The sequence below is a fragment of the Neodiprion pinetum genome, chromosome 4, assembly GCF_021155775.2.
Source record: "Neodiprion pinetum isolate iyNeoPine1 chromosome 4, iyNeoPine1.2, whole genome shotgun sequence".
Lineage (NCBI taxonomy): Eukaryota > Metazoa > Arthropoda > Insecta > Hymenoptera > Diprionidae > Neodiprion > Neodiprion pinetum.
In genome coordinates, this window is record NC_060235.2 from 2568243 (window position 1) to 2591550 (window position 23308).

Genomic DNA, 23308 nt, shown 5'->3' on the forward strand with positions numbered 1-23308 from the left:
CATCATTGAAAATTTGCGAAATAAATTCTGATAATCATTCGGAAATTTTAAATAGTAGTAGCAATAATTTGTTAATCGGAAAAAATACATTGACTATCGACTATTCGTAAATTTTGTTGAACTATTTTCAAGAAAAAAAAGATTCACAGTTCCGTTACAGATAGTGAGATATTTAAATTTCTTGAATGCTCGGTTTAATGTCTCATTTTCGAAAGTGATAAAATTCAATATTACCGCCTGAAATCACAAAAGAGTGAGAAAGTTGCTTAGTTGCTTGAAAGTGGCGATGATCTTTGTACGTCTGACAAATTGAATGGGCAGATAACAGTGAATATCAGAGATGTAATTATTTTAGCCGTATCACCTGTTGATAGATAAAAATTCCATTGTTATTTCTAATGTACGAAATAATAAAAATGATTAAATAAAGTGTTCGCACCTACCTGCTGCGTTTCTTCCAAGCACCCAACATTTAAACAGATTTCTCATTTTAGTCGAATAAAGCCAATTTTCAAAGAGCATTAGCATCAACTTTCCGAGTCACTACCTCGACTGTTTGAGATTCTAACCTCAAAAATTCGTATGAACTACAACGCCGCCAGAAACAGAGTTTGACAGCTGAAACTCGGAGTGGCTAACCTGCCCGAGCAGCCGATAAAACTCGCGCATGCGCATTATATGTATAGTTTCAAGAGATTGTCCCGGTATATGAATGAAACAATTATGGTCTCTGCCGGTCTGCGCAATTTGTGAATTTTTACTACTTCCCAGTAAAAAGAAGGTGTCTATTACTACGCACTGCACACATCAATCAACAGGTGCACTAACAACTTTTAATATATTATCTGTCAGTAAGCGCTAATCCTATTAGCCGGAAAATTGGAGTGAATACATCGTATCGGTATACATAAGGCATACCTATAATGTATACCTATGTGTTTCGCCGACGCCTGTGTCAGGATTCTTAGGCTACTCGGTACTCTGTCACGCGTGTTTGGTTGCCTTACAAAAGTGCGTTAGGTGGATTAAGGCTATTCCAACTAAACGAAACCTACAGTTACAAAATCATGATATTTCGTCAACGAAATTTAGCAACCGATTGCGCATAGTCTAAAGTCGCTCCAACGAACAGGTCAAAAGATGCAGCTAAATCATGGAAACTTTTTTTTATATTTCCTCAGTTGCTAGTCCTACGATGTCCTAGATTTTTTTTTTATTTCCCGAGGGTCCAAAGCGAAAATATTGTGCACCCGAACCCTGTTACCTCCACAAAAAAAATCAAGTCTAACCCATTTTAATTTACAGTACTTAAATAGAGATTTCACAGTTTCCGAGATCTGAGTACATAGGAAAAAGTAGCTACGGATTCTAGCTCTCCAAAAATTACAAGTAAATACGCTGTTTCTTTTCCTTTTTTTTATCCACCATTTACACTTTATTGTACAATTATATAAAAAAAAACCGTCTATAGCTATTGTACACGTATATCGAATTAAATTATTAAACATTCATAGGGAGGATTGCATTGACATTCATTTTTATACATAATAAACTTTCTCACCTCGTTATCACAATAAAATCATTTAGCACAAAAAAGTCGTGTTGGATATTGAACGAGCGAGCCTGAATTCAACTGGTTGATACGTATATTGTGGATACCAGTTGAAAATTCAATTAAAAGCATGATTATGCGAATTTTTCTGCCTTGTATATTTTCAAAATTCGTTGTATGAGTCAAGCGTGAGCGGAATTTTCTTTGTTCACTGTTTCACGAGTTACGCGCTTGCTCAAAAACACTGTGTTATAATAAATACATTCCATATCAAATTCAATTTGCAGTAATAATAAATTCACCAAATTTTCGCAGTACATCATTACAATCAGTAGGAAGCTCTGCAATTAAATCTAATTCACTAATCGAAAATATCATTTTTAGTGCTTATAAAACTGACGTTTACAGAACAATGTACCAATTTCGATTTTTGACGTCAATTTGAATTCTGTTACTAGTACGTGGAGCTTCCATTCTGTTGCAAAGCTTACACTTCAATATAACAACTATCGCTAAAACATCAGCTGCAGATACTAAATATAAAATTTTATGATCCTATTAATAATTATTTTACACCAGATAGTGCAGACATAATTTTCTGCACATCACTCAAGCAAACGTTTGTTTCCTTAAGATTAATAATAATTCGTACAAAAACAATATAATTTGTTCGCCTTGTTCTTTTTCTATTTTTGTCTTCTTCTCGATAAAAGTACATTTTTGATTACGAAAAAATTGTTCTTACAATTCGAAAAGTAGCCAATCTGTTAGATTGACTGATTTGGTAAAATTGCTGTTAATTTTATTGTGATTTCTTAAAATGAAGACCTTAAATACAATTAATCTTTACACTAACCATAACAGTAATGTTTCCCTGAACAGAATTGCGTGCGGCCTTCGTTTTATTCAATAAATTGTACTATATACTATCTCTTTGTTCACAGAAAATCTGCAATTACGCAGTGCACAGATTATTGATCTCCAGCAGAAAATTCTCGTGTCTGATCAAGAAAATAAAACTAAACCTCGGTGTATTCAAATACAGACAACGATAGACGCAAATTATGCTTTGAAGACACTGTTGGACATTGCAGCTGATAATAACTGAAGCCACTATGCCAAAACCTATCGATACGGTGAATTTATGGAAGAGTGTGATTCTCGTCGTATAAAAAATTGGCAAACAGATCTCTAGTACGAGGAGCAGATTTTTGAATAGCTGCGCATATTCATTCCGAATAGAAGCGCAAAAACGCAGGTGCAGAATCAACGAAATGAAGCGTATCTTGGAACGGTAAGAAACAAATATTCGAAATGGAAAATCTCGAACATTACAAAGACTATCCATTCACAGATGGCGGTGCAACAGAAAATGGGTTTAAATGAAAATTTGGAGTCGTCCAAAACGCTTCTGTTTACTCGGATTAGCAAGGTCCCGAACTCGCATCAGAACCTCGTTCAAATGGTGGTATGGCAGCTTCAAAGCGATCATCAGGCCAAGATATAAAATATGCTTGTAAAACCAAGTACCAGACTCGATTATACACTTGCTGGAAAGATTTTGCAACAAAGAGCATGAAAATATTAGATAAAATATCCTGTTCTCAGATATTTGCATTGAAAACGCTGAGGAATCATTCGAGAAACGAGTAGAAAAAATGTACCATCACCCAGGTCAGAGAGATGAAAACTCCAAGATAGAATCATAAAAATGTACAACGTACTCTTTATCATTGAGAATGCAGAAGATGCTCATTTAGAGATAAGCACGTGATTTGATTGACTCAATAAAATATTATTAATAATTCTGGAAATTAGTCATTTGTATTTTCACTTCCACGACCGTATCTTCTAATTTTTGATAGATTCTAAGTAATTTTTCTTTCCAGTGTCTTCTTCAGATATATCTGCAATTTCGTTCCGTTCTGTAGTTTTTCAAATGATACTTTCAACTATATTGAAAATACTCAAAGTGATGATAAAAAATGGGTATTAACATGAAAGTGTCCGATGACTAACGCCTATAAAACACACTGTAAGAATACAAAGTAATTTATATAATTCAGGGTGAAAGATTACGTAGCTGGTTATTACGATTACGTATACAGGGCAAGAGTATCAAGTTTTAATGTTTGAATGCCGACCACCCCCTATGCTTAACAATGCACGCACAAATTCAATGATTTTGAACCAATTTGCGTTCACTCGCAATTTTCAATGGAAACGGTTTTTAATATAAATTGTGACTGCAAAATGTTTTTTTTTTTTTTTTGTTGACAGAATCGAACACAACACCGAATTTGATTCTACTTGCGTAATTTATGTAACTTACACATTCAATACAAGTTTACTATTTCTTATTCAACATAACGCCAAGAGATATTTTTTAATTAAAATGAAGAACGTTACAACGATTCATCTATAGATGTGCACATTGTGCATATGAATCTCAAGAATTGCCATGTTAAAATGTTAAAAACATATTACTTTCAAGTAATCGAGAGTTATGTGTATATACATTCTAAGCATGCCTGAAGTTGATTGCACATTCTGTACGAGTGTTCCCAATTTTTCAAAATATTCAAATTGAATAGTGATTTGGAGCAATCAAATGGGCAATGTTGTTCTTATCAAGTAGGTTTTATTTTATATTTAAATAAAATCTAAAAATTATGATCCCGTGTTGGTTATTGATAATCTAATATACTACATGTATCAGATCACTATCCAGTAATTAATTTCAGTGAATATAAATAATTGGCTAAGTTGTGGAGACTGTCCACTTTTATCACAGTCACAAAAAATTTCATCGTGCTGGCATTAGCTGTTTAGTATATTATATTTTCATTGATTCTTTCACCACTGTGAATTATAGATCACTAATCACTTTTACTTTCATTACCAGTCGCATTCATCGTAATAATTATCGAGCAATTTTGCAATGTTAAATCACGAACATGGATAGTTCAATATTATATATTTGAATTGTTCGGTTCACGAATAATTCTTGACGATAACCAAGTAGCTCATAATAGAGTATCTTCTTGAATTGTCGGCAACTTGTTGAAGCAATATGATTGTATTTGAAAATTCTCTTCAGACTTACCGATGAGAATCTTAAAAAACAGAAGGTACATCAGGAAGTACCCCCTGATATTTACTTTTTCTTACTCAAGAGTTAATGGGCTGACTGAATTGAGCAGCTAGGCGACGTTTCCCGGATATCACTGGAATAAAATGAATGCTATTTCCACAAAGTCGATATTTATCAGTTGATACAGAAAGTTTCAAACTTACGTTGTTGTTTTGCGGGAGTAATCCGACCTTTTCCTAAAGCTTCAGAGCTGTCAGTTTCACTCGTTTGAGATTTACCAGGCTGGTCTTCAAGACTATTGCCATCAGTTCGGAAATCGTTATTTCTCCTCAATTCGATAACTTCAACAAGAGCACTCTTCTTAGGAGTCAAAGAAAGTGACGGAAATGGTAACTCCGAAGGATGAGGTGCAATGACCGGGCTGCGAGAAGAATAGTACGGCGATGTACGAGGGTTCAACGGATTAGCTGCAGCCGGCAGAAGATTCTTTGCCGGAGATAGCAGATTAGAAGCACTCTCATCAGAGGTCATTTGATCCCAGTGAGGCAAGGTGAGAGCCGGAACCTAGAATCCAAGTTTGCAAAACATGTGTGAAAATATAGTCAAGATAAAAATACGATCGCATGATGGAGCAAACTTACAACAACAATTGCAGACTGATCGCGTTGAGAGTACTTGTAATTTGGAGGGCTTGCCCACACGGCAGAGTTCCAAAATCTTTGCTTATTGTCATTCTCACCCTGTAATGTTGGAGGTAGGCTTTGAAAATTGCAATAAAAGTGGATTTCAAAGAATATAGGATCTTTGAAGGTTTAAATTTTAATTGATATAGAAATAAATTGCTAACCGAATTTACATCGTTAGGAGAATCAGGCTTAGGTGGAGGTGGAAGCTCTTGATTTCCTGGTGAGGTGCGAATTAGACTTTGAAGAAATTTATCATCTTTCCTCTCAATGGCGGACCATTTATGCGATTGCTCTGCTTCTGATTCAGGCACCGCTGACCACTGTGTATCGTTTTTTTGAGACCACTGACTAAGTTCCTTGTGAGACCAATCATGATGAATATTCACAGATGTCGGTGGCCATTTACTGAGCTCCTCTAAATTAAGCGAAGCATTCGATAGGTCCAAACGTCCAGATGTATCACTGTCAAAGGAATCATTGCTGGACTCTGTATTCTTATTCGGTGATGTGACCGAATATGTTGAAGGTAACGGGAAGCCAACAGCTGTTTAACAAAATCGGAAATGGATTTTATTGTTATATTTAGGTACACATGCAACTAAGCACTATGACATAACAGTTTACAAGAAAAAAAAAAGGCTGAAATCTATTGGAAGAACTTTGATTGTATACTCACTGGCAAGTTTCTTATTCAGATATAAAGTTTTCCTTCGGTGTTTTGGTTCTTTGAGGATTACAGTACATTTGAGAGCTTGTAAAAGTGCAGTGAGTGTTGAAAATCCAAATTGGGCAACTTGACATGCCGAACCTATGACACTAAGATATGCGTTCTCAAATTGAGACAAGGGAAGTACACCACCATAGTTCATTAAAACTTTGTATAGATTGCACGCAAATGACTGTAGCGGAGTTAATTCTATCATTTGCTTGCCATTAACACTTGAGAACTGAAATTCAGAATATATAAAGAATTAAATAAAGGTAAAAAAGGGCTTGTTCGTCAATAGAATTGAATTTCTGAATTTCGTAAATAATAATTATTACCTCAACGACGTCGGAAAGATCCCTTTGGAGCCCGCCTAAGTCACAGGCTGATGCATAATACCGAATGAAATGAGACTGAAACTCTGGGACTGAGAGACAGCGTTGTGGCTGATCCATGAGTACTCTACGACACTGTAGAGCCAAAACTTGCAACCTCGATTTATCCACTGACGTGACAACCGGACCTGTCGCTGTTTGTGATATCTATGAGAAAAAACCTGTGTCTTTACCATTTGAAACAGATATGGATAAGGTTTGTCAATAACGTCGTTTGGTTTGAAATTAGTTAAAACAAACCTTGACAGTTTCAAAAAGTTTTCCCATCAGTTGCAATATTGAAGAACAGTTGAATATGTCTGGGCATAAGGCGTAACCAAACTGATGCAAAAATGCTTGACCAATTTCTGCCACTGGCAGAACTCCTTTCGCCCTGCTAACTAACTTGGCTACTTGTTCGCCAAGTACTCGGAGCCCTTCTTTTTCAGTAAGCGAAATACATCGCTCACCTCCACTTGTTTCCTCTATTTTTACAATATGCGGTATGGCTTCAAAGAGTTCAATCAATTTTGTGAAACCGTAATCTGACACACGACACTGATGACCGAAATGGTGATGGTAAGATGGGACAAATTTGTTGAACAACATTCTACACTGTGGAGCGTGACCCAAAAGCTTAACTACCTGTAAAATAAAATAACCAAATAATCAATTTAGGGGATTACACTGAATTGTTGCCTCAAATCCGTAAATAATCGGTATGTATTAACATTTCTACAGCTCCTCAAAGGGCATCTAATTTTATTGCCATTTCTCTTTGTGCTAGTAGATGGATCGTAAAACTTAGCCAAAAGTCAGGCTAACTTTCAAATTTTACAAGAAATGAACTTTCAAATTGAACTTGAAAGTGCATAAGAATTCAGTTTACCGAACTTACTTCGAGAGCAAACTGTTTCGTTCGTTCTATCTCCTCAGCAGTTTGTTCTCTCTTTGGTATGGCAATCATTTTATCATTATTATCGTGGTTCGTTACAACGACTGTATTTTCAGAAACCTCACCGAGAATATCCTCAATCGCACAAACGCCATAATCTACGACATCCCACGGTTTGGCTGTAATAAAAATATGGTATAAATTTAATTAAATTCTAATTTGAACAATCGAATTATCATATACCTTATAACCAAGCAACATACCTATTACTCTGGAGTAAACAGATGGAAATTCAGAAAGAGAGACCTGTTTACTAGCTTGGGCTTTCAAAACTCTGAGCAAATCCGAGGTAAACCTACGAACCTGGGCCCGATGTGACAGTGTGACGACTCGTTTGTTTCCATCACCCATCACCTGATATAATGGTATCAATTTTAATGCATCAACGACAAATTCCACACACAGAGGGCTGCGAATTCATTAGGAGAGAAATAGAAAAATTTATTTCACCTGTACAGTGTGTGTAAGAGCTTCTAAGAGATCTATCAATTTAGTAAAACCGTAATCAGCAACCCTACACTGTCTTCCAAAGTGATGGTGATAAGCTGGTATAAAACGATTGAACGGCAATTGACAATGAGGTGCAGTTTTCAGCAGATCAACCAATTCTCGACTGAACAATGCTAGTTGATTCACCAGTGGGGGACTTACGCATTTATTATCTGTTAAGTACAAAAATATTGTGATTGAATGTTGTTCTAAGATTTCAATTTAGACTTAAAATCATCAAAAAACGTCTACCTTACCTTCATGACTATCATCATTGTCATTGGTTCCAGCCCATATAAGAAACTTGACTCCTCCTGGACCTTGTTTCAGCTCTATGGAACTTAGACAGGCAACCAAGTGCTCCAAAGGAACTCCGTTTTCATCTACTTCAAGTTTTTCTGTAAACTCAGCCTCGTAGCACGTTGGCAGACTGAATAAGAGGAATAGTAATTAATCAGAACTTATCACGGTGTAAATGAGCATGATAAAGATAAATCGAGAGCAAAGTTCGATCAATATTTTCAAAGAAAAATTATTTTTCTCACCTAAGTAGCGGGAGACTCCCATTGTGCGTTTTTAATAATTGTTGTAGGCGGTCAGTGAGTAATTTCAGTGAAATTTTAACATTTGGCAATGAAAGCATCTCTTGTTCCGCCCATCCTCTGTCTGACCAAGGCTTCTGTGTATGCATAGTACAATACGGCATCTCCAGCTGTACGCCCTCCTAGAAAAGAAACAAAGGATACTTAGAAATTGAAATGATAGAGAAAAAAACAATACATGATTTATTACGCAAGTCAGATAAATTTTCACGCTTCCCCGAAATGATCAATGATACTTAAGACCGGTGAGAACAAAGGCTCTATCACCATCGAAAGTAACTCAGATTCGGCCTCATGTCTGTCATCATGTGCAACATGGTAGAATATAATATTAGTAGTGAAAACAGTATCGATTAAGTTGGGCTTACTGGTGTGGAGTTGCCGAAACATGGAGATGGTGTATTTCGATGATCTGGATTGAGGGAGACCATCCTTCCTCCAGAGTCCTCAGTGACAATGCAAACATCTTTCATTTTGTAGAGCTCGGAAACACTAATTGAGATTACAAATCGTCGTTCGTACATTTCCCGAAATTTAAATAACGGTAACTTGTGCCCAGGAACTTCTTGCAACAACATTACTATCTGGGATCGTACCAGCTGAGGATTAGGCCCACCAGTATGAGCGTATGAAATCAAAATCCGTTTAAAGCCGACCTTGCGACGATGAAGTTGAGAAATGGCATACTGCGCATCTTGTAACGACGGAACCTTCACGCTAGCGGCAAAATTTCCATCAGATTGCATGAAGACAAACACGTGCAAAACCTAGAAGAATAAATGAAATGCTACAATAAAAGACCAGACGAATAAAATACTTAAAGCTGTTGATTCTATGTCAACGGCAGGCATATAGCTATTTCTTACTCAAAAATCGTCGTCATGAGTGACTTACCATTACATGTTCCATAAAGACTGAGGCCAAAATACGTTTCATCTCTTTGGGTTCAATGTTTTGGTCCAAATTGGTTACCTGAAGTTCAATAGGTGTACAGGCTCCGTTCAAGACGCCAAAATTACGGTTGCTTATTGGATTAAAAAAATTCTGTAACACACCAATGGATATGTACAGAATGAAGAATCTGCATACATTTGAAAGTGCACAAAACTGTTATACACAACATAATTAGCACAAACCTCAACTTCTTCACTTTCCGGATCATTTTGATGATAAGGCGACAATCGCGACTGCTCATGTTGGCACGAAGACATCAGATGCCCGTCGTAGGGTGATGGAGTTCTACTACTTCGTGGCGGCATTACCTGTTCGTTTAAAGAGTGTTAAGACACGTGGTTGAAAATTATTCAAGAAGATGCGTAAAATAAAAATAGGCAATAATCACTTGTCCGTTCCAGTGAGCATGGTCTCGCGTATATGCCGAAGTCATTGGGGAAGGACTGCGCCGCTTTATGGAGTTGGATTGCAAGTATCCTATAATGGAAAAATTTATGAAGCAAATGAACAATTGTATGAAAATGAGTTACTTGCAATACAAATCACTAAGTGAAAGAAAACTGGAGACTATTTTGGGCTTTGTTGATCAAAAAACGTAATTACCATTTCCATTGTAGCTCGGATTGGGAAGATGAAATTGTTGTCGCGCCGGTTTCCAGTCGGGTGGATGTACATAGCTATGAGTTCCTCTTATGCGCCTATACCCTTCTGGTGTACGAACTGAATCGTTATTGGATAATGTGCTTGTATCTCGAGCCTGCGAGATTGAAGCACGCTTACCAAGAACCTTCACATCTTCGTTCTAAAATTTGCATTATCATATTTTGAATACATCACAATTTTTTTTGAGAAGAATTGAGTTCGATTTCAAATATATTGTATAGGTGTTGATTACGAGAACATAAGCATAGGATATGAGGTGGCTAGTACTTTAAACCGTCACGTAGATATTCAGACAGTTGATCACAGAATTATTAAGAATATAACACTGATCAAACAAGTCTGTTCATTTTTTTTACAGTAGGTGCTGTACGAAATTGAATCATTCAATTATATGAGTTTACCTTGTATTGACCTTCCCAGTAAAATCCGTGCCGTTGTGTGTTGCCAACCTGTTGCCATACAAACGGAGAATGGGAACGCGGCAATTCGTTAAGAGATCGGTTGAAACTAGCTTCGCTACTGCTTTGAACATTTTTACGAAAGACAGGCGTCTGCTGGATCAATCTGAAATCGCACCAAAGAAATCGAAAATGAAATCAGCAAGGTCGTGTTGAATCAAAACTTGATACGAATTACAAATACTTCAAATCAGATAAGATCAAAGCTTCTAATATTCATAACCCGAATCAGCAGAGATTATTACAATCAATCTGCGACTCAAAGGTTCAATCTCGGAGTATCATCATGTTTGTGATTACAATGTCATTTATAGGAAAAATGAGAGTCGAATCTTTCGAATTATTTCTAAATCTTTTGACTTACCCAGGTGGTACATTAACTGATGAACTGTGGATTGTACCCCATGTTGAATATGCTCCGATTATAGGTGATGACGAATGATAGTGCGGGGTGACAGGAAGACTGCGTGCGCCTCCTAGCGTGCTCCCTGCAGTATACATTTTTCCTGGTGTTCCGATCACCGATTCAGATTCAGTTGCTGTACAATCTTGGCTTGTGTTGCTACCTGAAATTATTGATTTTCTTAGGTCATTAACTTCGCAAAGGTGCAAAAAAAACATCAAAGTATACATAAATGAACACTTTTGTCAAATATCCAATAAAAAAAAAATATTCCTTGAAGGTGATCTGCCAAGAAAAAGAACACTAAGATTTATCGCAAATTCGTTCAAAATAATATCATCAGACCAAGTAAGAAAAAAAATCTTGAACGTGTTTATCGTAAGATTTGAAAATAACGAGTACACATTTATGAATTTATAATATGAAAATCTTACAAAAATAGTTTGGATAAATGTTGAATTTAAATATATTATAGAATAACATCATCTACCTTGTGTTTTACTTGTATGTTCGTCTCGTTCTTCAGAGAATCTGACAAGAATCTTTGAGCCAAATACGTCTTCACCATGCATACGTTTCTGAGCCCTATTTTGAGAAGGAAAAAAAAAAAACGAGAATAAGAAATGAGCGTTACTTCTGAAAGTCAGCCTGCTGAAAGCCAGATAAGAGAACTCAAGTGTCCTTTAGATGGAGTAAAGGCCGAGTTTAACAACAATCTATAATTTAAAAATAAACAATTTTTGGAATAATAGCTGAATACTGAATGTTAAATGCTGATATGAGAAATCCACAACAGTTCGATTTTAAAATACAATAGTACCGTATCACCTGACCTTTATTATGTTTTGAGTTTATTTCCAGCCATAACGACTTACCATAGTTGTGTACAAGTAATAAGCAGCTACCCAGTCATGGGGTCACACAAAGAGACAAGCTTACAAACAAATATTCAATAAATAAAAATCTATGAACGATAATAAATAAAATATCTCCTACTCAAACTAATAATTAACACATATTACATTACAAATACATTATTACATGTAAGGTTAAATTTTTGAAATTGTTTTACTTGTGAACTGTAATCTAACAAGGTGAATGGTACATTGCTGGCTGCCAACAGATTTTGCTGATATATATACCCTTCCCCTTTTCTCCTCCTACTCCAATTTTCCACGTGTATATGGCGCTACATGACGAGCAATATCAAAACTATTGAATTTCAAGCTTTAAAGGTGGTACGAAATATTATATGGCTCAAATTTGGCAATCTAGAATTTCACTGCAAAATATAACCCCATCATTGTCTTTAATTTAATCAGTACTTTTAATTGAATTGAATATGTTCATAGTATCGCTCGAGTATATTTTGACGATAATATTGGCAACGAAACAAATTCAATGAATACAAGTGGGAAAAAAAAAAAAAACAGAAAAAGAAACGAGACAAACAGCTAATAACGATGTGTTACCTGATAGATGAATCAGCTGAAGTAAATCGCACGGTGGCCGTGTTGGATTGAATTGCTACAACCTTGCCACCACAGTTATCGGAAAGTTGCTTCAAGCGTCGCCTGATAGCTACGATGTCCTTTTCTTTAGGTAGATTATTGACTAGAAGATCGTAGGTCTCGGGGAGCTGAAAAGTTCACTGGTTTACAAGACAAGCTCAAAGAGCTAGGGACATGCATACCACATTATGAATATCACTGTACATTTAGAACATAGAAAAACATTGCCACGTATAAAATGAATGAATAGCTCTGAGCATTAAGAAAAGACAACAGAGAACTATTACAAACAGACAAATACAAGAATGAAAGCAAAAAACATAGTAATCAAAGACAAATGTGGACATTTAACAAAAACCGAATAAAAGTATAGAAATATAATTTCTTGTACAAGTTTATTATATTTTTTAAAGAAACAAAAATACAAACAAAAAATCTAAAATTAATAATTCAGAAGCAATGTTGCAAGAGAGATAATCAGGCATAGAGTGAGATGCAAGTGGCAAGCCGTTGTCAGTGTTGATAGCTTTATTACCTTCGACACGGTTCGGGATGGCAAGGGTTCCATAAGTTCAATAAAATTGTAATGTTCATTAGCACACAATATTAAAGCCTCAGATGTATTCTCCTTGTGCAAGAGTATAACATGTATTTTTTTTCTATGCCTCAAGTCGCTAAGGTCAACAGCAAAATTAATGTCCCCAGATATGAGAATTATTGCTGCCGGACTACCATGAATGTCAGCAAATCTCCTAATGGACTGGCGAAGTTTTTCATCCGCAGCATTCTTGCATGTCGATGCGACGTGAATTAAATTCACCTGTAATAAAATGGGAGGAAAAAATATTAATAAGATAAGATAACAAGATGAGCCAAGAGATTTTTTACCTGAGCATCATTGAGTTCTTGCACAACCTGATTATTCTCCTTCTTAACGTCACACACTACTATGAATTCTGCCTCCCTGTAACCACTGAAAAATGAGTCCCTGATCACCTGCGTAACTGCAACGGCGGATCTGCCTTTGGGAACCTAAGGTGAAGCAGAAAATAGGTAATTTGTTGTTTGAAATGTTTTCTGTAAGTGTTCAGACTACTCTGTTGTTTAAAAGAAAAAGTCTGATGCACAAACCTGGCAATTCTCGATGTCCCAGAACACGCCGATCGGTGGTAAGTATCTCGGTAGAGTCTGCGGGTTGACTGGACTACCATGGTGCAGATAAGAGTATTCGAATCCATAGTGCTTAGATGAAGGCGGAGTTGCGGAACCTCCTTGTTCCGATAGCGTGTCTGTATCGTTGTCAGAATTTGTCCCAGACAAGGAATGTGTCTTATGAACAGAGCTGATATTTGGCGGTGGCGGAAACTTGAATTGTGATAGCGACCTTATCAGCTGTTCATTCAGTCCTTCTATCTCATCGTCGCTACTCGCCGAGATAGCACGATGCCTGGTGAAACCACTGACTTCCATTTGAAATTCCAAATTTACTTCACATATCAGTTCGATTACTGGGCTGAAAAGAGAAATAAAGAATAAACGAAGATTGTAACACAGAGTAGGTGAAGCTGGTTCAAGAAAATGATCAACATTTTGACCAAGACGGTTGGGTACAAAATGCAACAGGGGTAAGAAATACAAATTTTAACAGATGCAAGGAGCTGTGGACTTCGGACAGAGAACAAAAAGCCAACTTTTAGAGACATTGTTTTGTGCCATCTCAAAGTTTATGATGAAGTAGGGATAAAATAGGAACTGACTATTTAGCTGCAGCAAACAGGTGTTACGGAATACATTGCGCGCAACTATCGTTTATACGAAATAACTCACAATGCGAAATATTGATTACGATGTTTAATCGTCGACTAGATTACAAACTGCGATTGGAGCGAAATGGGATTCAAAATAACTGGTTGAGGTTATAATTTTTGTGGTAAAAAAAATGGTCGAGAACAAGAGAAATGTCTCCGGCGTATAAGATCGTGGCGCAGTATTAGTTAAAGATGTTAGCTAGTGATTTGTAACCATTCGTTATTACCTGAATGTCAGCCCATAGCAGAATAATCAAGATTTTAAAAACATTCCGATCGCAAGATGCCGAACAAGTTTGTCGCTTTCTACATTGCAAAAAAAATTATCCACAAGTCACACTACAGGTCAACTACTACGGGAACGACGGGAATGACCGGGAATGTTTGCCTTCTCGAGACATTTTAGTAAAGGCCAGAATGACAAATGGTGAAATCCCTGACGTCCCACTGTCTAACTCTTAGGATGTGGACAAACCGGTGAGAACATGTGGGAACAGAAGCTACTACGAGATAGTACAAGACTGGCTGCCTATGAAATTCTCTAGTCAATGACAACAGGAAGATTCGAATTTCGAGGTTATCAATAATAGAGCTGGCGAAACGTCACAGTTGAATTCAAAAGCATTCAATATTCCTATTCCTTGCAGATTTTGGCTCGACTTTGCTCATAATAATTCTATAAACTGAAATGTACAACATTTTGTACTGTAATAACAGAAATCATGAAATTTGAGGTTAAGGAATGTAGGCGGATTTAGTTGCCTATCATCAGATAACGTGTAGCAATTTCCTTAGGCAGAGTAGATTTTGTACAATGTAATTTGGGCCGTTTGCACAATGACAAAGACCATATTAGTATTCATACCGAAAGAATTTTGCAATGAGAAACCAGGATACACGTTTGGCAGAGTCGTGTATGATTCCTGGAATGAATCGAAGAAATTCTTTATTATTGGTGTGAGGAAGGTGGATTCTGGCAACACGGTTAAATCAAACAGCGATTTGATAGGGTACTTCTCCGGCTCTAAGAACACGTATGGGTATTTAGATAAAACATTATCGGATTGGATAAACGTCTATTTGTCTCCAAATTCCAAGTCTAATTCCGTTAACTGCGAATATTGCATACGTGACGTTCTCATAGACAATCGTAAGATCACACCAACCGCATATCACACTGTGATCATAATTTACGATCAAACTGCATTGCTACAGGCCGAATTGTTAGTAAACAAGGCACCATCTGGTGATCACTTTCAAGAACTGAAACAAACGCTGCAGAAAAGGTCCATAAAGGATGAGATAAATAGGAAATCAAAATTTAGTCTCATCGGAGAGATCCTTCTGACTTATCATGCGTTATTTTTCTTGTACCAAATGCGATTCCTCTACAAAATAGCGAGCAAACTTTTGCCAATATTGAAATACTCCGCACTTGGCCTACACATGCACAGTTGGCTGGAAAACGGACAATGGACTTTGACCATGATCGTACAGAGAAAGAGAATCACATTGAAAACTGCAAACTACATTTTGGCCACGGCGCTTGACATCTTACTCGGCGTCTTGCTTTTGCGATTTTTGTTAGAAAATATTGGACATGTGCCACCCTCTCGAGTACTGCTTAACAATGCAGAGGTGATTTTTAAACAATGCTTCATACCTTATTGAACAGTTGGAAAATGAAATTGTATAACTACAGGAATGAATTGCTTTCATTTCAGAGGGTTGTTGAATCACTCAAAGGGCTGGTAAACTGGTTAATGGGAGCGCCAGCAGGTTTGAAACTGAACCACTCGTTCAACGGGATGCTAGGTCGATTTTTCTTATACCACATCAACCTGTGGTGGACATTTTTGGTGGTTAGTGAACCTTTGCTTGAATTTGCATTCAAGGTTCTAATCCTTTGTGGAAGACTAGGTGTCACTTTCCAAATAGCTATAATAGCTGATCTCTTGGCTCTTGTCAGCTTCCACAGTTACTGCATCTACGTTTATGCAGCAAGGTGAATATCTATACAGCACACAAATATTGGACTTTCATTGATTTGTAATTTCTAATGATCTCGGTCAAATACAGACTGTTCAATATGCAGCTGAGAGGCCTGATGGCACTGTTCCATTTGTTCCTTGGAAAGAAGAAGAATCCATTAAGGGAGAGAGTGGATTCATGTCAGTATCAGGCTGATCAATTGTTTGTTGGAACATTGCTGTTCACTATCCTCCTGTTTCTAATGCCAACAACATGGGTTTACTACTCCGTTTTCACTATTGTGAGTAATGAAACAAAAACCAATTAAATTCGAAATCAATTGAAATCACAGAAAGAATTATTGAACAAAATTTTACTCGAGTGTATCACAAGTAAATCGGGTAGATCTATTTTCTTTCCATAGCTTCGACTCGTCCTAATAGGCCTAGGTGGATTTCTCACCAGACTTAAGTTTTACTTACAAGTTCTGCCAGTCTATGCTTTTGTAAAATGGCTTATTCGTTCCCCAGTTATGAGCAGTAAGTAGAGCCGATAATAGATTATTTTGATTTGATGCATAGACGGTATTTCATGTGCAATTTCCAATGCTGTTCCAGGTACAATAAACATGAAGATATATCCCAGAAGTGGAGAAGGTCCTACCACCCTAATCGTGTCAACAGTTGTATCTCCATGGGGTGAAACTTGGAAACGTTGCATTCTAGAGACGATAAACCCTCACCTGCCGGTTGAGTGGGGTAAAATTGTGAGAAATGTATTTTGGGGTCAGCTTTTGTACCCATTGTAAATAACCGCTCCATGTATTAAGAAACTATTAATAAATGATTGATGGTTTTTGCTATTTCTATCTCATTTCATTATTTATTATTGTTTACTGTATATTATGTAGTAGGATTGTGATGTAGAAGTGTAGGATTAAATGAAACTAAATACGGCAGACACTATTTGTCCATTTTTTGTTTTTCGATTTCCCTCAATCTCGCCTCTATTTCTTTTGTATCAAGATTACGTTCCCGATTAAACTTTAGGACAGCTCTTAATTGAACTTCTTCTAGACCCTCTATGTGATCATAAAGCGTTAAATCAAAGTGTCTATCGATGTCGCTTTCTTCCCTTAGAATGCCGAAATATATAAGAAACGCAGCTGTGCTCGCAATCACAACGTACATCTGGTACCAAGGTTCATCCGATATTTTTCCCGTTCTTGATTTCATAGCTATCCAAGTATCAGCCTTACTACCGGTGAATCGCAATGGCTCTTCATATTGTTCCTCATTTTTGTAATCCTTTGATTTATTTGAAACGTTGGCCAAGGTTCTCCAACCTATCGGTGTCGATAGTTTTCTGCAAGTAAAGTTAAATCCAGTTATTCTAGTATCACGAACTGATATTAATGGTTGCAGGACAATATTGCGTATTATGGTGCAATAAACGGGTAGACAAGAAGCGACCTAACCTCAAATAGAAATGGATTTTCTTTTTATTGTATAGCTGATTAATCTAAAGAGGTTGAAAGACGAAAAAGCGAATCACAACTACAATCAAATATAGCTTACTTTAAGCAGTGTGAAAAATCTACGTTACCTTGGCGTTAATAAATTACATTCGGAGAAAATTGTTCCAGCAATTCTGCGCAGCATAGCAGACGCCATGTTTCTGGAGTTCTACAGAGTTCTACATAACCGAAAACAAATGTCAACACACACTTTCGATTTATTTTATAATTTATTTTAAGTTAATATTAATTTGAAAAAGTATGCTTTAGGTTTACGTAAATTCACTAAGCTTCGGAGTTTTTTTCACTCATGTTTTCTACTTTTCAGTATACCGCAACTGCTTAATGCATTTTGTATTACAAACAAAGATCAACCGGCTAGTTTTTGGTGAGTAGAATGTGAACAAAACACTTCTCTAATCACCGAGTATTTTTGGTTAATTCCAAACGATTGATTGCGGCAATAATCTAATCTTATCAAGTCAAAAGTATTTCGTTAACGTCTATTTCTTCTTTATTTCTTCGCTTTTACTTGTCCGCATGAAATTTACATCGAAAATTACGAAGATAAAGGTTAAGAAATATTTGTTTATAGATTTAAGAACTACATGGATTCAACTGGCCAAATTAAGTAGCAGTGATACTGTCAAAGAGCTGTACAATAGCGGTAAAAACGTCATGAAGGTGTTGAATGTTGCTGAAAAAAATGACGCAGCTAAAGGTATAGCTGGCTATCTTTCACGTGGGTCTTCGCATCGGGTAACTATTGGTTTCTATTTTGTTTTTTCATCTGTAAAATTCACAACACCACTTGCTGCCAAACTCTGAAATATCGTAACTGGTCAGATAAACAATTAACACGCCAATAGTACTAGTAAAGTCAATTATTTTCAGCGAGAAGGACTATCAGTATATAACAAGATCTACGAATTTGATACCCAGCTATGGGGCCAGCAGTGCAAAATGATAATGACGTCGGTATCTGGTCACCTGTTGAATCATGAATTTGTCGGAGGATATCGTAATTGGCAGGGATGTAATCCACTATCTCTATTTGAAGCACCTGTGGTTAAGCAGTGCGAGGAGAATTTTATGAAAATAAAAAAAACCTTAGAGAGGGAGGCTAAGGGTTGCCAGGCACTGATTATATGGACAGATTGCGATCGAGAGGGTGAAAACATAGGCTTTGAAGTTATACAAGTTTGCCAAGCTGTGAAGCCCACCATTAAGATATACCGGTAGTTATTGGCAAGGTCAAAACTGTCAATAAATGTTACTACCAGTTCGAAGTATATCTTTACTTGGCTATTTTTTTCAGAGCAAAATTTTCGGAAATAACTGCTCCATCGGTGACTCGAGCACTTCATAATTTAGGAATACCGAACAAAGCCATAAGCGATGCTGTCGACGTTAGGAGCGAATTGGACTTGAGAATAGGTAATTTAATTGTTTAATTAATCAAACGATGATATGTGGCTAGAGTTGTATTGATTAAATATGTCAACGTTATCCCAACAGGAGCTGCATTTACACGATTTCAAACAATGAGACTTCAAAAGGTTTTTCCACAAACGCTAGCTGAGATGTTAATCAGCTATGGCAGCTGCCAGTTTCCAACCCTGGGTTTTGTAGTAGAGAGGTTTCTCGCAATTGAAAATTTCAAGTCAGAGCCATTTTGGAAAATCAAAGTCACGGACGAACGTGATGGAATATTGGTGGAATTTAGATGGGACAGAAATCGTTTGTTTGAACGCCTTCCGTGCCAGATATTTCTGGACATGTGTTTAGAATCTCCTACTGCAACTGTAGAAAAAGTTACGTGCAAACCGAAAAGCAAATGGAGACCGCTGCCATTGGACACCGTCGTTAGTACAACTGATTTATGTAAATTATTATTATATGACAACCGATACACTTCAATTGTATTAATTTTATAGGAATTAGCCAAATTGGGTTCACGCAAGTTGAAACTAAACGCAAAGGAGACAATGAAAATAGCAGAGAAACTGTACACTCAAGGTATTATCAGCTACCCTCGTACAGAAACTAACATTTTTCCCAAGGAACTCAATCTTGTGCCACTAGTCGAACATCAATCTGCAAGTCCACAGTGGGGACCGTTTGCACAACAAATACTGCAAAACGGGCCTTTCCCACGTCAAGGGAAAAAAAATGATGGAGCTCACCCTCCGATTCATCCTACGAAGTACATTGCTACTTTAGGAGGTATGTTACAAAACTTTATCAACTTTACTATTAGTCTAGACCGTAATCATGGTTTGAAAATTTCAAAAATTTTGGAAAACGATCAATTTTCCCAAAAATTTGTAAAAATTTCCGCTTGGAGTAATTTTCTGACTGTATAACAATTTTTTAAATCAAGAATCCACTTTATTACAGGCAATGAGGCTCGTGTATACGAGTTTATAGTTCGTCATTTTTTGGCCTGTATATCAAAGGATGCCGAAGGTCAAGAGACCATTGTTCACATTGATATTGCGCAGGAAAAATTTATAGCAAGTGGTCTTCATATAATTGCCAAAAATTACTTAGAAGTGTACCCGTACGAAACGTGGAATGCAAAAGAAATCCATGCATACGAAGAGGCACAAACTTTCAGACCCACTGGCATTGAAATGGTTGATGGGGAAACTTCACCTCCAAACTTGCTAACAGAAGCTGACCTAATTGCTTTAATGGATAAGCACGGAATTGGCACTGATGCAACTCACGCTGAACATATCGAGAAAATAAAATCAAGGCAATACGTGGGCCTGAAGGATCAAAAGTATTTCATTCCCGGAAAACTTGGGATTGGATTGGTCATGGGCTACGACAGTATGGGCTTTCATATGTCCAAACCACACCTCAGAGCAGGACTCGAAAACGATTTAAAGCTGTGGGTGAAATATCAACTAGTTATGAAATAAAATATCATTATAATCAAATAAAAGAGAAATAAATAATTTCTTTCAGAATATGCGACGGTGTGAAACAGCCAGCGGATGTTTTGCAGGATCAAATATCCAGGTATAAAACAGTATTCACAGCAACGTTACAGCAGGCTGGATTAATAGACGAAGCGCTTGCACACTATCTTGACGAGCAACCAGCGCAGGTGCAGCATGCTGAAATAGCAAACCCGGATCCAGATATAATTGTATACAAGTGTCCAAAGTGCGGGAGTAATATGTTATTAAAAGATCGAAGGAACTCTCCTGGCAAATATATTGGCTGCATGGCGTTTCCGACATGTAATAATTCGATATGGTTTCCAACCACTGTTGAGAATATAGAAGTTTTGAATAACAAGTGTAACAGGGTAAGTTAAACAATTAACAAATAATCATTAAAAAACTTTGGGCCTCGGAATTTCTAGTGTGTAGTATCAAGATGGAGATTGATTAGATTGTTTCTATTTCTAGTGTCCAGGTAATATGCCATTACTTAAGTTTACCTTGCGCCAAGGTACCCTGCCGCATCTTGGAACCTCTTACACCTCTTGTATAGGAGGATGTGATACAGTGCTCAATGAGACTTTTGATATTCGAACACATAGCGTACAAAATGTGCCACAAGCTGGTAATGGTGGAGCACCGCAAACAAACTCAAATCAAAATCCTAGAGCAAATCAAACACGGCAAAACGCACAAAGGCAACCTAATGGCCAGATAAATAATTCTAGAGCAAATGACACAAGCCGTACTGATTCTGGGGTGTCTACTTGGAGCTCTGCACCTTCGACGACTTCTGTACGACATAATAAGTTTTCTAATCGGTCTAGTAATCAGAATCAACAGAATATGGAGACTGATGACACGATTCTCTGTAACTGTCATGAAAGAGCAATAGAGCTTACTGTACGTAAAGAGGGGACAAATAAAGGTAAGTTGGAAATACAGTGTTACCTTAGTAACACATTTTTTGCTCTCTGTTTATTTTTTACTGAAAATAATTTCCGCAGGAAGACAATTCTACAAATGTGCCAAACCGCAAGAAAACAGCTGTGACTTCTTTCTCTGGGCTGCAGAAAATGCTCTACCCAATGATAATGCAAACAGAAATCATTCGCAACCATCTCGGAATACCAATAGCAGCTATAGTAATCAAACACAGCAGAGCCAAACTAATATGAGGTTCGATAGAGAAGCTGGCGGATCATCGTCATCTCAAGGCATTACCTGCACGTGTGGGCAACCGGCAAGAAAGTGAGTCCACCAATGGAATGACTTACTTTAAATTTTAATGCACATCCGAATTTTACCAGCACCAATTGCTCTCTGTAATATCCACAGACTTACCGTACACAAGGAAGGTCCTAACAAAGGAAGAGAATTTTATGGATGCCCTCAAGGAATAGGCACTACATGTAAATTTTTTAAATGGGCTGATGAAAATGACGATGATGGTTCATGCGATAATGGACAGAGAACACACACAGGGGGCTTTCGAGGAGGTAGAAATACACAAAATGCAAATCTTCCTAGAGCAAGAAATCCAAGTAAAAGGAAGTGCGGTCTTTGCGGACAAGAAGGTATGTTTTTGATGTATACAATTACCACACTTATTTACCAAATGGATAATTTAATTATCGATATTTCAGGTCATACCAGACGTACCTGTTCACAAAATGATGCGGGTTAAGACAATTTATTGAATCAATTTAATAATAAGAAAAATCTTCAAGACTTTGATAGTTTAATTGTAAAAATGTGATATTATGTGTAATTACCTAAGTACTTTTCGAGTGTGACGGTTTATCTTTACGAGCGTCGAGTTCTTTGCCATATAAATTAGACTCTGCTGTCGTTTGCGTCAGCTAGAAAAAAATTAACGATCAAATCTGTAACATTAGTTTCATTTTTCATAAAGAACGGTGTAATACGCTATCTTTTTTCTACTGCGTTAAAACAATTGTACGCGTATTGTTGGTGTCCCAGAGATACAACGAGCCAATAAACAGAGATAACAGTAATGAGAGTGTAATTTACTAATAGCACTAACGACATCATTTACGACTTTTTATTACAGTAGAGGGATAATTACCATGTCAAGCATTAGTTCGAACTTTAGCTTCAGAATATTATTCTCCTCTTCAAGCTTCTTCACTTCCTTTCGGAGTCGTTCATTCTCTTTGTAAGTTCCACCAACTTTGCCAGATTCTATGAAAATGAAGAAATGGAAAATGGAAAAGTATTCTGAGATTGGGCTCGACTGAATTTACCAGGAATCCACTGTCCACTGTCGAATACAGTCTCTTGGTCACCGAGTCGCAAACGTATGGGTCCAACATCAGGCCCTAATTCTTTTTCGATCCTTTTAGGGCTAAGATCCTTGTTTGCCAACGAAACGAATGCTCTTCTAGTAGGCGTTTTTTTGGGTGAAAACTTGTTTGAAAACAACGGCATGTTTCGCAAACCTCGATGAAATGTCAAGAATATTGTTGGTTATGTTTGTATAAACAACCAAGAGTCCATCTTGTATCACTGATAATACAATCCTATGATCCGACATCTGTTACGACGAATTAGGACTAAGCAGATAAAAACTGGTGGACTAAACCGCC

The 23308-nt window shown here is 37.0% G+C and overlaps 4 protein-coding genes across 16 annotated transcripts; 2 read left to right on the forward strand and 2 right to left on the reverse strand.

Moving 5' to 3' along the window:
• Positions 1-1992: 1992 nt before the first annotated feature.
• On the reverse strand, positions 1993-16062 carry Marf1 (meiosis regulator and mRNA stability factor 1-like protein). 5 transcript variants are annotated; one of them, XR_011177056.1, is made up of 26 exons: positions 15919-16062; positions 13579-13960; positions 13336-13479; positions 12983-13267; positions 12409-12575; positions 11427-11521; positions 10898-11099; positions 10477-10639; positions 10016-10214; positions 9801-9889; positions 9595-9720; positions 9353-9502; positions 8827-9225; positions 8402-8580; positions 8114-8286; positions 7818-8029; positions 7571-7721; positions 7311-7486; positions 6674-7057; positions 6377-6580; positions 6009-6279; positions 5494-5876; positions 5288-5386; positions 4850-5210; positions 4659-4779; positions 1993-3102 (listed from the first exon to the last, which is right to left on the reverse strand). XR_011177056.1 is itself a non-coding variant. In XM_046622107.2 (25 exons), exons 1-25 carry the CDS (start codon positions 15972-15974, stop codon positions 4724-4726), a joined length of 5097 nt encoding a protein of 1698 aa, XP_046478063.1. In that variant the 5' UTR covers positions 15975-16062; the 3' UTR covers positions 1993-4723. The 5 variants fall into 5 exon arrangements, 4 of the variants coding, with proteins under 4 accessions (XP_046478063.1, XP_046478062.1, XP_046478064.1 ...); XM_046622107.2 differs by having other exon boundaries at positions 1993-4779; positions 5503-5876; XM_046622106.2 differs by having other exon boundaries at positions 1993-4779.
• On the forward strand, positions 14495-17092 carry PIG-Q (phosphatidylinositol glycan anchor biosynthesis class Q). 2 transcript variants are annotated; one of them, XM_046622145.2, is made up of 5 exons: positions 14583-15893; positions 15980-16260; positions 16335-16527; positions 16651-16765; positions 16844-17092. In XM_046622145.2, the coding sequence occupies exons 1-5, from the start codon at positions 15093-15095 to the stop codon at positions 17032-17034; spliced, it is 1581 nt and encodes a 526-aa protein (XP_046478101.1). In that variant the 5' UTR covers positions 14583-15092; the 3' UTR covers positions 17035-17092. The 2 variants fall into 2 exon arrangements, with proteins under 2 accessions (XP_046478102.1, XP_046478101.1); XM_046622146.2 differs by lacking the exon at positions 16651-16765 and having other exon boundaries at positions 14495-15893.
• On the reverse strand, positions 16129-23283 carry LOC124216981 (protein chibby homolog 1-like). 5 transcript variants are annotated; one of them, XR_011177058.1, is made up of 5 exons: positions 22967-23283; positions 22789-22904; positions 22475-22561; positions 17832-17921; positions 17575-17591 (listed from the first exon to the last, which is right to left on the reverse strand). XR_011177058.1 is itself a non-coding variant. In XM_046622176.2 (4 exons), the coding sequence occupies exons 1-3, from the start codon at positions 23148-23150 to the stop codon at positions 22475-22477; spliced, it is 387 nt and encodes a 128-aa protein (XP_046478132.1). In that variant the 5' UTR covers positions 23151-23282; the 3' UTR covers positions 17457-17591. The 5 variants fall into 5 exon arrangements, 4 of the variants coding, with proteins under 4 accessions (XP_046478131.1, XP_046478130.1, XP_046478132.1 ...); XM_046622176.2 differs by lacking the exon at positions 17832-17921 and having other exon boundaries at positions 17457-17591; positions 22967-23282; XM_046622177.2 differs by lacking the exons at positions 17575-17591; positions 17832-17921 and adding an exon at positions 22223-22361.
• Positions 17685-22717, forward strand: Top3alpha (topoisomerase 3-alpha). 4 transcript variants are annotated; one of them, XM_046622127.2, is made up of 13 exons: positions 17685-18001; positions 18071-18130; positions 18338-18501; positions 18637-18980; positions 19061-19179; positions 19261-19607; positions 19680-19968; positions 20143-20641; positions 20719-21064; positions 21168-21627; positions 21707-21950; positions 22038-22276; positions 22346-22717. In XM_046622127.2, exons 2-13 carry the CDS (start codon positions 18088-18090, stop codon positions 22384-22386), a joined length of 3135 nt encoding a protein of 1044 aa, XP_046478083.1. In that variant the 5' UTR covers positions 17685-18001; positions 18071-18087; the 3' UTR covers positions 22387-22717. The 4 variants fall into 4 exon arrangements, with proteins under 4 accessions (XP_046478083.1, XP_046478082.1, XP_046478084.1 ...); XM_046622126.2 differs by having other exon boundaries at positions 17685-18130; XM_046622128.1 differs by lacking the exons at positions 17685-18001; positions 18071-18130 and adding an exon at positions 18149-18230.
• Positions 23284-23308: the final 25 nt, after the last annotated feature.

Coding starts and splice junctions, on each gene's coding strand:
- PIG-Q (XM_046622145.2), top strand. CDS start 15,093: ATGACAAAGACCATATTAGTATTCATACCGAAAGAATTTTGCAATGAG. Junction 15,894..15,979: donor TACTGCTTAACAATGCAGAG/GTGATTTTTAAA, acceptor CTTTCATTTCAG/AGGGTTGTTGAATCACTCAA. Junction 16,261..16,334: donor ATCTACGTTTATGCAGCAAG/GTGAATATCTAT, acceptor GGTCAAATACAG/ACTGTTCAATATGCAGCTGA.
- Marf1 (XM_046622106.2), bottom strand. CDS start 15,974: ATGAAAGCAATTCATTCCTGTAGTTATACAATTTCATTTTCCAACTGT. Junction 9,721..9,800: donor ATGCTCACTGGAACGGACAA/GTGATTATTGCC, acceptor TTAAACGAACAG/GTAATGCCGCCACGAAGTAG. Junction 5,211..5,287: donor ATCAGTCTGCAATTGTTGTT/GTAAGTTTGCTC, acceptor CTTGGATTCTAG/GTTCCGGCTCTCACCTTGCC.
- LOC124216981 (XM_046622174.2), bottom strand. CDS start 17,899: ATGGCGTCTGCTATGCTGCGCAGAATTGCTGGAACAATTTTCTCCGAA. Junction 17,592..17,831: donor TGTAATTTATTAACGCCAAG/GTAACGTAGATT, acceptor CTTTACTTGCAG/AAAACTATCGACACCGATAG.
- Top3alpha (XM_046622125.2), top strand. CDS start 18,283: ATGAAATTTACATCGAAAATTACGAAGATAAAGGTTAAGAAATATTTG. Junction 19,969..20,142: donor GTACATTGCTACTTTAGGAG/GTATGTTACAAA, acceptor ACTTTATTACAG/GCAATGAGGCTCGTGTATAC. Junction 21,951..22,037: donor TGTGGGCAACCGGCAAGAAA/GTGAGTCCACCA, acceptor TAATATCCACAG/ACTTACCGTACACAAGGAAG.